Source organism: Peromyscus maniculatus, chromosome 4, assembly GCF_049852395.1.
Source record: "Peromyscus maniculatus bairdii isolate BWxNUB_F1_BW_parent chromosome 4, HU_Pman_BW_mat_3.1, whole genome shotgun sequence".
NCBI lineage: Eukaryota > Metazoa > Chordata > Mammalia > Rodentia > Cricetidae > Peromyscus > Peromyscus maniculatus.
Genome location: NC_134855.1, coordinates 96,230,155 through 96,242,812, shown reverse-complemented (window position 1 = coordinate 96,242,812; position 12,658 = coordinate 96,230,155). Strand labels below are relative to the sequence as shown.

The 12,658-nt window shown below is 43.6% G+C and overlaps 1 protein-coding gene across 4 annotated transcripts in view; it reads right to left on the bottom strand.

Annotated features, from left to right (window-relative positions):
• Positions 1-12,658, bottom strand: part of Bub1b (BUB1 mitotic checkpoint serine/threonine kinase B) — a 51,244-nt gene that overhangs the window by 18,478 nt on the left and 20,108 nt on the right. For 2 of the 4 annotated variants that reach the window (XM_015997903.3, XM_042275946.2), the window contains exons 9-14: positions 12,225-12,454; positions 7,316-7,428; positions 6,525-6,643; positions 5,506-5,555; positions 2,711-2,768; positions 1,775-1,883 (exon numbers count right to left, since the gene is read on the bottom strand). In XM_015997903.3, coding sequence (XP_015853389.1) covers positions 1,775-1,883; positions 2,711-2,768; positions 5,506-5,555; positions 6,525-6,643; positions 7,316-7,428; positions 12,225-12,454 — 679 coding nt within the window. The remainder of the gene's footprint in view (positions 1-1,774; positions 1,884-2,710; positions 2,769-5,505; positions 5,556-6,524; positions 6,644-7,315; positions 7,429-12,224; positions 12,455-12,658) is intronic. The other 2 variants (XM_076570343.1, XM_042275947.2) reach the window with 1 other exon arrangement.

Below are 12,658 nucleotides of genomic sequence, written 5' to 3'. Positions count from 1 at the left end.
TGGCTCACAACCATCTGTAATGAGATCTGGTGCCCTCTTCTGGCCTGCAATCATACATGCTATATACATAATAAATAAATCTTAATAAATAAATAAATAAATATTAAAAAAAAAAAGTCTCCAAATGACTTTGCTCATTTTCTTGGTTGTGGAGTAAGTTCTGTCACTGGAACCACTCATCACATCCCCAGAAAAAAATCTTTGAATCTTTGTGTTGTTGTTGTTGAACCGAATGCTTCTACAGTGCCCCTTCACCGCTGGGTAGTGTCAGGTGCTGACACTGTATGACAGCAGTTAACACAGAACAGGAGGGGCCAGGAGACGCTCAGCGGGTACAGGCGCCTACAGCCAAGCCTGGTGACTCACGCGGAGTACAGAGAACATCTGACCGCTACAGACACGTGCAGCACTCCCCCACAAACACACAAACACAAAACAGCTAATGTAAATAAACAAACTACGACAGGAAGGAAAAGCATTGGTCTACGTAATGTTTTCACGCCACAAAAGGCATTTTACACCTGTGCTGGATAAAAAATAATTGGAAGTGTGAAAAGGCTGTCGAATTCGTGACCCTCCCCCACTGTCTCCAACTTTGGGATACAACTCATCACTTTACAGTGCGCATCTCAGTGTTCTAGTGTGGTTATACCAGTATGCTATTGAGAACATGTGCATCCCTCAGAAAGAAAGCACAATACTAACTAACATCCCCTTTCCACTACCCTCTCTTATTCCCAACTACTCTGCTTTATTCTGGACCCTTCATGTAAATGGAAAATATTTACTGTAAGTTCCTTTATTTTTGTTTATTTGTTTATTTACTTATTTACTTTTCATTATTTTTGGTTTTCCAGGACAGGGTTTCTCTGTGTAGCCATGGCTGTCCTAGGACTCTCTGTAGACCAGGCTGGTCTCAAACTCTGAGATCCTCCACCTGCCTCTGCCCCTCAAGTGCTGAGATTTAAAGGCGTGTGCCACCACCACCTGGTTAGTAACTATTTTTAACTAAAAAAAAGTTTTTATGTTATGTGTGTGTATGGGTGTTTTGCCTGTTTATATGTTAGCATAACATGTATGTGTGGTACCCACGGGAGCCACAGGAGGGCTTCAAATCACTGGCGTTACAGGCAGTTGTGGGAACCCAACCCAGGCCCTCTGCAGGAACACGTGATCTCAACTGTCCCTAGGTTGAACATTCTAATGGCTGTCCCAGCAGCGTATGAAGGTTCCATTCTTCCTACATCCTTGCCCTCAAACGTCTCCTCTCTTGGTTACAGACACTCCAGGGGGTACAAGGGAGCACCTCACTGTGGTTCTGTCATTTTTCTGGTGACATGATTCTGAAAATCTGTTTATGTGATGAGTTCACATTAAGGATTTTAATTTTAACCCTAACCTTCTTCTGAACAAGATCTAGCTACGTACTCAAGCTGCACTCACACTCACTACACAGCCTAGGCTGACTCTGAACTCTCGAGTTTCCTCTTCTTCCACTGCCCACTGAGATTACAACAAGCTTGCTCAGCACTTAACCCTAAACTTCTGTTTTCAACTTAAATACATTTATTTGTATTTGTGCCTGGGGGGGGGGGCGGTGTCAGAGGGACAACCCGTGGATGTCAGTTTTTTCCTTTCACCGTGTGGGACCCAGGGATCCATCTCAGCCTTGGCAGGAAGTGCCCTTATCTGCTGAGCCATCTAACCAGCCAAATGCTAAACTTCTGAGAGATGTGAGTGAAATAATTCGCTAAGCTCATTTCTGTTAACTTACACAAACATCAGGAGACATCTCCTCATTTGAGGCAATGATTTCCGTGGTTTTGAGAACAGCAAGGGGTCTTCGCTGGGCTTTGGGAACCTGTGGAAGATCTGTAGCCAGACTAGGAAAAGACATACTCCAGTTAGCACGCTCTATTGCTGAATGCAGAAATAACAGCAGCCCTGACTTGTGCCTTTTTGGTTGTTTGTTGAGATGAAGTTGTATTATGTAGCCCAGTTTGACCTTGAACTCATGATCTTCCTATCCCAACTCATTCTTCCCAGTCCTTGTGTACACCACAGTGTCCAGCTACCCTCACACAGACTGAAATACTGGGGACAACATGGCTCAGCTGGGTAATGATGCTTTGTAGTCCAAGCCTGCTAAGTTCAGTTCCACCCCAGAGACCCAGCCAGGGACAGAAAGAGATAACCAAGCAGGCAGCAGTGGTGCACGCCTTTAATCCCAGCACTCGGACAGAGTCAGGCAGATCTCTGTGAGTTCAAGGCCAGCCTGGGCTACAGAGCGAGAGCCAGGACAGGCACCAAAACTACACGGAGAAACCCAGTCTTGAAAAACCACAGGGGAGAAAATAGAGAGAGATTCAATTTATGAAAGTTTTCCTATAAAATATTTACAATATTTTTCAAAGAATTTAAGATAAAGGTCTGGAGAATTGACTCAGTGGTTAAGAGTACTGACTGCTCTTGCAGAAGACCTGGGTTTGGTTGCTAGCACCCACAGGGCGGCTCACAACTGCTTGATCCAATACCCTTACAGGGCACCTTGGGCACACAGCTTGTGTAGAGATATACATGCAGGCAAAACACACATATAAATAAAAATATTTTTATTTTAATTTTTAAAAAATCTAAAATTTTAAGTTAAAAAATGTACATATATAGGAAGATCTATTCCTAAAAACCCCCAAAACCAATACAACCAAACCTTTTGTCCTTGTCGTCCGAAAGAAACTCATCGAAAATGGAGAAAGGCATGCTGGGACCTACAGAAAGAGAAAGGGGTTCAGGAGCGTTTGACTCTTCAAGAAAACTACAGAAGGTGACTAAGGCGGTGTTGTTTGAAGGAAAAAGCCCAACTGAAGACAGATCTTATTTATAATTATGTGTGTACTGTGTGTCTTGTGGGGGACATTTCATGCACGTGACTGAATGCACGGTGTCTGAAGAGGACAGAAAGGAGCACCGATCCCCTGAAGCCACATGACATGGACGTTGGGAGACAAACGGGGTCCTCGGCAAGCAGCCTGCATCCTAACCACTAAGGCATCTTTCTAGCCCAATTGTTTTTTCTAATGAAAAAGTTAAGTGGAGATCATTTTAGAATAACTATCTAAACATGCTTGACCCTACTTCATCTGTCCCCAGAAATGCTACTGCTTCCCAAATCCACCTGACACAGCCCTGAAGCAGATCCAGAACACTTCATTTCATCTGCAAATATTTCAGTATGTTTTTGTTTTGTTTAGTTTGGTTTGGTTTGGTTTTTCGAGACAGGGTTTCTCTGTGTAACTTTGCACCTTTCCTGGAACTCTCTCTGTAGCCCAGGCTGGCCTGGAACTCACAGAAATCGGTTCTTTTTTTTAAGAGGTTCTTTTTTTTATTATTTAAGACATAATACCTATATAACTAATAATTTTTGAATATCTAGCCAGTTCTACATTTTAGTAATTGTTTACAATGTTTTTTTGCAGGTGTTTGAACTGGAAATACATAGTGAGATCTGTGTATTGTCGATCCAAACGCCTCTAAAGCTTTGACTCTGGAGCTGGTAAGAAGGTTCCATGGACAAAAGGCTCTCACCCCGAAGCTGACGGCCCGAGTTTGATCCCAGGAACTGACCTGGTAGAGGGAATCGACTCCTAAATGTCGTCCTGACCTCCGCCTATGTACCAGGACAGGCGTGTGTACACACATACACAAATAGATAAATATGAAAAACAAAACAAAAAACCTCTTAAACCTTTTTTATTTATTCTTTTTTTTTTCCGGTTCCTTCTTGCTGGATTTTGCCAGTAATTCCCCTCTGTTCCTCCACATGCATCTCTCTGCTTGGTGCTCCCTACATCTTGGCTGGAATCAGAGGCCCACTAGAGATTTATGCTTTACAAAACTAATTCTAAGGAGATATTCATGTCTTTACCACTTCAAACATTTTAGTATGTCTTAAGTCCTTTTGTTAATATTTATTTTTTATATGTATACAGGCGGGCAAGCATGTGGCAGTCAGTTCTCTCCGTCCACCACACAGGTCTTGGGATTGAACTCAATTCACCAGGTTTGGTGGCAAGAGCCTTTACTGGCTCTGAAGTCTCTTTTTACTTATATTTTTCATAGCTTACATTTTTTTCTTTGCTAGCTTTTATACAACAATAATCACCGATACAAAAAGAAACTGAGGGGAAAAATGTGTAATCTTTTTCAACTAAGCTTAACAGATGGGAAGCCTAGTATTTTTAACATTCTTAGGAAAGAAACCAATCTGGAGCTGGAGAGATGGCTCAGTGGTTAAGAGCACTGGCTGTTCTTCCAAAAGCGGTTGAGCCAGGTTCAATTCCTAGCACCCACATGGTAACTCACAACTCTCTGTAACTCCAGTTCAGATATTCTCATATAAGCAGGCAAAAAACCCACAAACAATGCACATTAAAAAATTAATAAAATAAAGTGTTTTTTAAAAAAAAAAGCCAGGTGGTGGCAGCACATGCCTTTAATCTCAGCACGTTCCAGGCAGAGGCAGGCTAATCTCTCCAAGTTCAAGGCAAGCCTGGTCTGCAGAGCGAATTCCAGGACAGGCTCCAAAACTACACAGAGAAATCCTGCCTTGAAAAACAAACAAAAAAACCCACAACAACAACAAAACAAACAAACAAACAAACATAAACCAACAAACAAACAAACCAGTCTGAATGTTCAGGGCATCCTCTTCTCCAAGGGCTACTTTCCTTACAGGGCTGGCTGCTCCTACTCCTGTTAATGCTGCCTAAGTGCAGAGTAATGGAAGTGGAGGATTTGAAACACAATTGTTTACTTTACATGTGTGTCTTGATGACTGTGAAGGTGTTGGGATAATCTTTTTGTACACTGCAAAGACATGTCTATTTAACCTCACCTGCCTAAGGCGCCTTCTGATTGGTTTAATAAAGAGCTGAACGACCAATAGCTAACAGGAGAGGCTAGGCAGGACTTCCAGACAGAGGTAGGAACTCGGGAAAAGAATCCGAGGTGGGAGATTTGCCAGTCAGATGCAAGAGGAAGCTGGACATACGGTACTGAGGGGATTACGAGCCACATGGCAGAACGTAGATTAATATAAACAGGTTAATTTAAGTTTTAAGAGCTACTTGGGAAAAAGTCTAAGCTAAGGCCAAGCTTTCAAAATTAATAAGAAGCCTCCATGTCACTATTCAGGAGCTGAGAGTCCAAAGACCTGTTACATGAAGGTCAGTAGGTTCTGATGATCAAACTCAGGTTGTTGGGCAGCAAACGTCTACCTGTCATTCTGCTGGCCCTAAACTAAGTATTTCAAAGTGGTGAAAAATCTTATGAAAATAGTCTCTCATATCATCACATATAATGAATTACGTGTTTATAATGAGTTCCTTTATTTAAAGACAAACAAGACTCTAAGCCCACTGTGTCCTCTTCAGCTAGTTTACTATAGACTGTTACATGCTGCATTTGCTCTCGGGGTTCCTCCCAATGCTGTCAAATACAACTTACCTTTAGAGTCAGGCTGTTCTTGCAAAATGTTTTTAGCTGGTGAAGTTTCCCTGTGAAGAAATTTGTTTAAAAAAAAAATGTGCTCAGTACCCACAGGAAGAGCCTTCTGTTTTAGAGACAGATCCCACACTGTCCAGGGCAGCCTTCTACTAACTAGAGTGCAGGGTGGTCATGATCAGCTACCTCCCAAGAGCTAGGATTACAAGTATCTGCCACATACTCCGTCATATTGCTTTTAAAGTTTGCGGACTTTCCACTAAACATAATTTTGTTCATCCTTAGAGAAAGGTATTATCCTACCACTATTAATCCAAATTCTCTTGAAGAGGAAACACATTGAAAATGCTCTAAATACATTTGATAATACAAGAGCTGTTAAAGCAGACTATAAAATGGTAAGCCACCAATTTTATAAAACAAAAATAACAGTACCAAAGAAGACACATATTAGCATGAACAGCAGTTAGCTTGTGTGGTAATTTTTTTGAGTTCTGATTTTAATTAGTATATATTCAGTATACACAGTACTGGGTTTCATGGACATTTCATACAAGTATGTAATATATTTCAGTATATCCCCTGTCTCACATTTTGCTTTTCTGAGATAAGATCTTACCATGTAGGCTGGACTGGCTTTGGTGATTTTATCATTCTGCTTCAGCCACCTGAATACTACCATTTGCATTTTTTTGTGGGGGGGACAGAGCCTCATGTATCCCAGGCCAGTCTCAATGGCTACTAGCCTTGAATTCCTGACTCCCCTGCCTTCATCTCCTAAGTGCTAGGGTTACAGGATGCACCATTGTACATGCACCAGGCTCTAGAAACATTTATTTTTATTTTCACCAAGGAAAAGACAGTATCATATATTCCCTCATTAGTATGAAACTTTATATTAAAATAATTTGTAAAACTCATGACTCAGTACTGCCAAGACATTAAGGAGACTTCAAGTCACCAGAGCCAAAAGTTTGTCCTATGACCCGTCAGCACCACGCCTTCCACCAAAGTGGTCTTACCTGGGGTGAGAGCTTGGTGGACAGACAGAACGGGACAGAGATGTTGCCAGCCTTTCCTGGGACTCCGAAGGAATCTGCAGTCTGGTGGTCTCCTCTGTAGGCACCTTCTCTTCTTGCTGCTTATATTAACATAAATAAAACCAGTGTCCTTCCCATACAGAAAATGCTGTTTTTAAACTCCAGTGCTTTAAAGCCACATCAGATGTCAGCAACCACAAAAGGCCTCTCCGATAATCTAGTTCCTAGTCAAATTGGTACCGTTGGACTCAACTAAGCAGTGGCAAGTATATACTGAATTTTAAAAATTAACCCCATTTTAGGCAGGTGGCGGTGATGCATGCCTTTAATCCCAGCACTTGGGAGGCAGAACCTGGCAGATGACTGTGAGTTCGAGGCCAGCCTGGTCTACAGAGCAAGACCCATGACAGGCACCAAAAACTAATCGGAGAAACCCTGTCTCGGGGAAAAAAAAAAAAAAAAAAAAAAAAAAAAATTAATCCCATTTTAATTGACTATGACTAAACTAGAAAATTAGTTAATATCAGAATTACTAAAATAAGAATATAATCTAGAAGTCCGTGAGTTCCATCACTTATTTCATGTCATAAATCCCATTTGAAATCACTTGTTACATTATTTTTGTGCTAGTAGTAACTGAAAAACTTTTTTAGGTTTTTTAGAAAGTCTTTTTTAGGTTGGGCATATAGATTAAAGGTAGAACTCTTGCCAGCCAGGCCTGAGTTTTCTATATTAAAAAAATAGTCAAAAACAACAACAACATTTTTTTCTACCTGGTCACCAGCTCTTTCTTGTTGAATAGTCTGGATTTCCTTCAGCTTTCTCTCCATCTCCTCAATCTGTTTCTGCATTTCTGCCCGCTTTTCTGCACTGGTCAGCAGTTCAGCTGCAAGACAGCGGAGTTAATTGAGGCATTCCCCCTCACAATTCCTCCTGGGAAGACCGCCTCCGGGGTCATATTGTCAAGTTAATGCAGAGACTGGTTCAGCTCACAGCTTCAGGTCAACTCCGAGGAAACGAGAACAGGAATGAGTCCTCAGTTTGAGGTCTGGGCCTCTATTCTTTCATGTATGTAATCAGGAAAAAAAAGCAATACCTATCATGCACAAGTCCAATGGAAAATAGGTTCCAAGTCCTTGACTGTATGATACTAACATCCAAATATGGCAGAAACACAAAGAAATAAGAAAATCATTCAGAGTTCTAAGCTAGCTTGGGCTACAAAGCAAGACTTTCTCAAAAGTACCAAAAGAGCCGGGCAGTGGTGGTGCACACCTTTAATCCCAGGACTCAGGAGGCAGAGCCAGGTGGATCTTTGTGAGTTCGAGGCCAGCCTGGTCTCCAAAGCGAGTTCCAGGAAAGGCGCAAAGCTACACAGAGAAACCCTGTCTCGAAAAACCAACAACATCAAAAAAAAGCACCAAAAGTATCTATACCTAACACAGGCCAGGGACTATGGCTTAGTTAGCGGAGTGCTTGCCTATCACGAAATCCTGGGACTGCACGCCCCAGGGCATGGTGATACACGCCTGTAATCTCAGTACTCAGGAGGTAGAGGAAGGAAGATCCCAAAATCAATACCATCCTCAAACACACAGTAAGTTCAAGGCCAGTAAATTACATGAGACTATTGCTCAAACAAATAAGCAAGCAAAAAACAAGAAACCACCAAAATAAGGGGGTTGGGGGACGGACGACTGGGACGAACGGACGGATACACGGGACTGAGGCTATAGGCCACGGCTAGAGCACTTGGCTTATAGTGCAAGCTCAATACTCAGCACAGCAAAAAATGCCAAACAACAGCATCCCCAAATAGGGGGATAAAACTGTGTGTGGTGGATGGAGGTGTGGAGGTCGGCTATTAAAGACCCGTGACCAGTAATCATTTTGATAAAGTGCCATGATAAATCTAACACCTGAATGCAGAGGGACCAGTCATACATATAAAGATCGGGGAAAGTCCGTTAATACAGGAAGAAAGACTATTGTGGTGAAGAATCCAAAGCCAAGCCAGCTTGCTTGTAGCACAGTAAGAAGGAAAGCAGTGAAAGATGGGGATGGAGAGGTAGTCAAGTGGTGCCGTGAGAAAACAGACACTGGTGTTTGGCAGAAGGGCTTCTGATGGCCATGACCAGGACTGTTTGACAGGAATAAAGGAATGCCTGGGAGGACACTGGCAATAAGAAGACTGACTAGACTCCCAAGGACGTCAGGGTTGGGAGATGGCTCAGCGTTAGAGTGCCTGCCATACAAGGACTGCACCTTACACTCCGAACACCCACATAAACGCCGGCTGAGTGCGCTGGCCCGCTGGTAATTCCAATACTTGGAAGGTGGGGAGAGGGAGTTCCCAGAGCAAACTGGCTGGCCAGACCAGTGTATAGGTGAGCTCTGGCGTTTATCAAGACTCCACTTCAACAAAGAGGCGAAAAGTGATCGTGGAAAACGCCCAGTGTCAACCTTGGGTCTCCACACAAATGTGCAAACATGTGAATACACACACATATATAAATGTGTGCTGGGAGTGGCACTACTTAAGAAGGATTAGGAAACGTGGCCTTGTTGGAGCAGGTGTGGCCTTGTTGGAGGTGTGTCATTGGGGGTAGGCTTTGGGGTTTCAAAAGCCTAAGCTAGGCCCAGTGTGTCTCCTCTCAGCTACTTCTCCAGCCCCATGTCTGCCTGCATGCAGTGATGCTTCCTTCCCACATGATGACCACAGACTAACCCTCTGAAACTGTAAACCAGCCCCAATTGAATGCTTTCTTTTTAGAGTTGCCTTGCTCATGGAGTCTCTTCACAGCGATAGAACAGGGACTACGACAGAATGCAAACCCTGGACCTTCCCCACGCACATAAAGAGGGCCACGAAGATGGCTCAGCGGGTAAAAGTCTTTGTCACCCCAAAATGCAATCCTGACAGCCTGAGTTCAGTCTCCAGAACCCACCTAAAGGTAGAGAAACAACTGAAGAGTGTCATTCTCTAGCCCCCCACGAGGGCCTCAATAATGAGCAAGTTTTTTGTTTTTGTTTTTGTTGTTTTGTTTTTTTAAGAGAAAGAAGTTTGCGCTTTGGGGAAGTAGAAAGATGAGCCAATGGCTTGAGAAGAACACAGGGAAATAAAGAACTTAAAAAAGAAATGGGAATCTATGTGCATGATGAAAATAGTAGAAAGAGAAAATGCTGGAGGGAAGAACTACTGTCTGGGCCAAATACCTGACATGACAAAAGATGAACTCTAAAGCTAAGAGAGAAATGTAAACAGCGTTTACAGGAAGAACGGCTGGGAGGGTGAGTGGGTAGAGACGGCAAATCAGACGGCAGACTCGACAGGGCTGAGGGGTGAGATGCTTCAGTTCCCAGTGAACCAGGGGAGGAGATCAGAGCTGCAGACTAAGACTCGAGAATGTGAGAGAAGACTAAATTTATCTAGACAAATCCCGCTAAACCTCGGCACGGGGTTTCTTTGGCTGAGAATAGAGTGCATTTCATCACACTTCTATAGAGTAGGAATAAACTACAAATTTTCCTTAGAAAAGTATTTGTAGCTGGGCAGTGGTGTCGCATGCCTTTAATCCCAGCACTTGGGAGGCAGAGCCAGGTGGATCTCTGTGAGATCGAGGCCAGCCTGGGCTACCAAGTGAGTTCCAGGAGAGGTGCAAAGCTACACAGAGAAACCCTGTCTCAAAAAACCAAAAAAAAAGAAAAGAAAAGTATTTGTATCTAGGTACCTCCTCCTCATTTATTGTTGACAGGCTCTTTGAGGTTCTGGTGGTGTTTTCTGTGCCCGAGTCACTGACCCCAGGTCTTCACACTTGAGACAAGCACTCAGCACTGAGCCTCAGCTTCCAGCTCCATTCCTGTTCTAAAAACTTTGTACTCTTACTGTGTGTGCATGGTGTGTGACGCGCCTGCCACAGGAGAGACTCTACAGAACTGGTTCCCTCCTTCCACCTTTATGCAGGTCCTAGGGGTCAAACTCGGTCACCAGGCTTGTGCAGAAGTTCCTTTACTCAGTCACCATGGGACCGACCCCAGTTCCTGTTTTTAGTTACTTTCCCGAACACTTGAAGTGTACGGGTGTTTGGCCTGCGTATGCCTGTGTGCCTGGTACCACAGAGGCCAGAAGAGGGCATCAGATCCCCAGACACTAGAGCTAAGGTAGCTGTGTGCTCTGCTGTCTGTGCTAGGTAGAGATCCCAGGCCCTCGGTAAGAGCAGCTAACACCCTTGACTGCTGAGGCATACTCCAGCCCTTCAGTTCTGATTTCAAAAAGGCCATACTCGGTGTGGTGTAGTGGCACACACCTTTATCTCAGCACCCAGGAGGCTGAGGCTGGCCTGGTCTAGACAGTGAGATGAGACCCTGTCTCAAAAACAACAACAACAACAACAAGAAGCCTCCCTCACTCACCTGGCCCTCGCTTTGCAGCCAGGGCTCTTTCCCACGTTGGCACATAGGCCCATTTTTCAATATACCATGTGAAATTGATTTTACCCTTTTGTTCCTAAGCCCTAAAGTCTCCAGTATTCACTTTCTTATTTATCAGTCCATTCTGTCCCTCCCAACACCCCAAACTGCCGTGGGGTGATCCCTCTGTACACTGTGTGAATACATGATGCTATGGTTAGTTTAATAAATAAGCTGACTGGCCAATAGCTGAACAGGATAAGGTTAGGCAGGAAAGCCAAAGTAAGAATGATGGGATGAGGAAGGGCAGAGTCAGAGGAGTCACCAGCCAGGCACTGAGGAAGCAGGATGTGTAGAAAATGAGGTAACAAGCCATGAGCCGTGTGGCAAAGCACAGATAAGAAATATGGGTTATGTAAATGTAAGAGTTAGGTAGTAGCAAGCCTGAGCTATCGGCTGAGCGTTTGTAATTACCACTGAGCCTCTGAGTGTTTATTTGAGAGTGACCGTGGGACACGAGAACTCCACCTAAATCAAACAGATAGCTCCAGAACAGGAACTGCTTTCTGTTCCCCGCAACTTTCAATCCTCCTAATTTCAGAATGAGACAATGACTTGAAGAAATAAATAAATAACTACATAAGTGGCTGAGATATGACTGAGTATGTTAATACAAATAAACTGCCAGAGAAATTGAGGCTGAGTGTTTCAGGCAACATTAAGAAAGGTAAGGTATGGGCTGGAGAGATGGCTCAGTGGTTAAGAGCACTGGCTGCTCATCCAAGGGACCCAGGTTCAATCCCCAGCACCCACATGGCAGGTCATACCTGTCTGCAACTCCAGTTCCAGGGCTTCTGACACCCTCACACAGACAGACATTTAGGCAAATAAAAATAAATAAATTTACACATTAAATAAAAATAAATTATAAAAAAAGATACATTTTTTTAAAAAAAGAAAGGTAAGGTGTTAAAGGAGGTGTGCACCTATATGCATGCCAGGGTCACAGCCGCCTGCTTCTGCTGTGAAATGGGTGCCCCTGTGGTCTGGCCACCTTCTCCTCTCTTACTCTGGAGCACAGACTCTGTCTTCTCCATCAAAGGTTTCCTGGGAGGCGGCGATGAGAGTTCAGCCTATGTGTAGTGTGTATAGGCACACAGAGAACAACTGTCCAGCCACAGAAACATCACACAAAGGTACAAGGAGTAGAGCCAGTCTCTCTCGGACTTGAAAGGAGTTATTTCTTAGAACAACACACACACACACACACACCTTCCCTTCGCTCCTTCAGTTTCTTCCGGAACACTTCAGCTCGGATCTCCTCGAAGGAGAACTCCCCGACTCCAGCATAAATCTTGTCCTTACAGTACATCATCTTCTCCTTCCTCTCCTCAGACCCTTGCTGATGACTCTGAACCCTTTGCAAGGGGTCTCCTTCTTCCTTCCCAGGCTTTCTGGTGCTGAGAACATGGTTGATACTAGGTTCAATTTTACATGGTGTCCTAAGGAAGCAAAACAATTATCATTCACTCCAAAGTCAAAATGAGTTATTTCTTATATATTTTGCCCAAAGAGACAATGCCAGCCTTGGGACTATATGTGATCATTTCCAAAACAAAAACAAGTAAGATTTTAAATGGGGCTAAAAATAACCCTCAAGAATCACCAGGAATTATGTTCTAGAGCTCAGTGGCAGAGCACAGAGT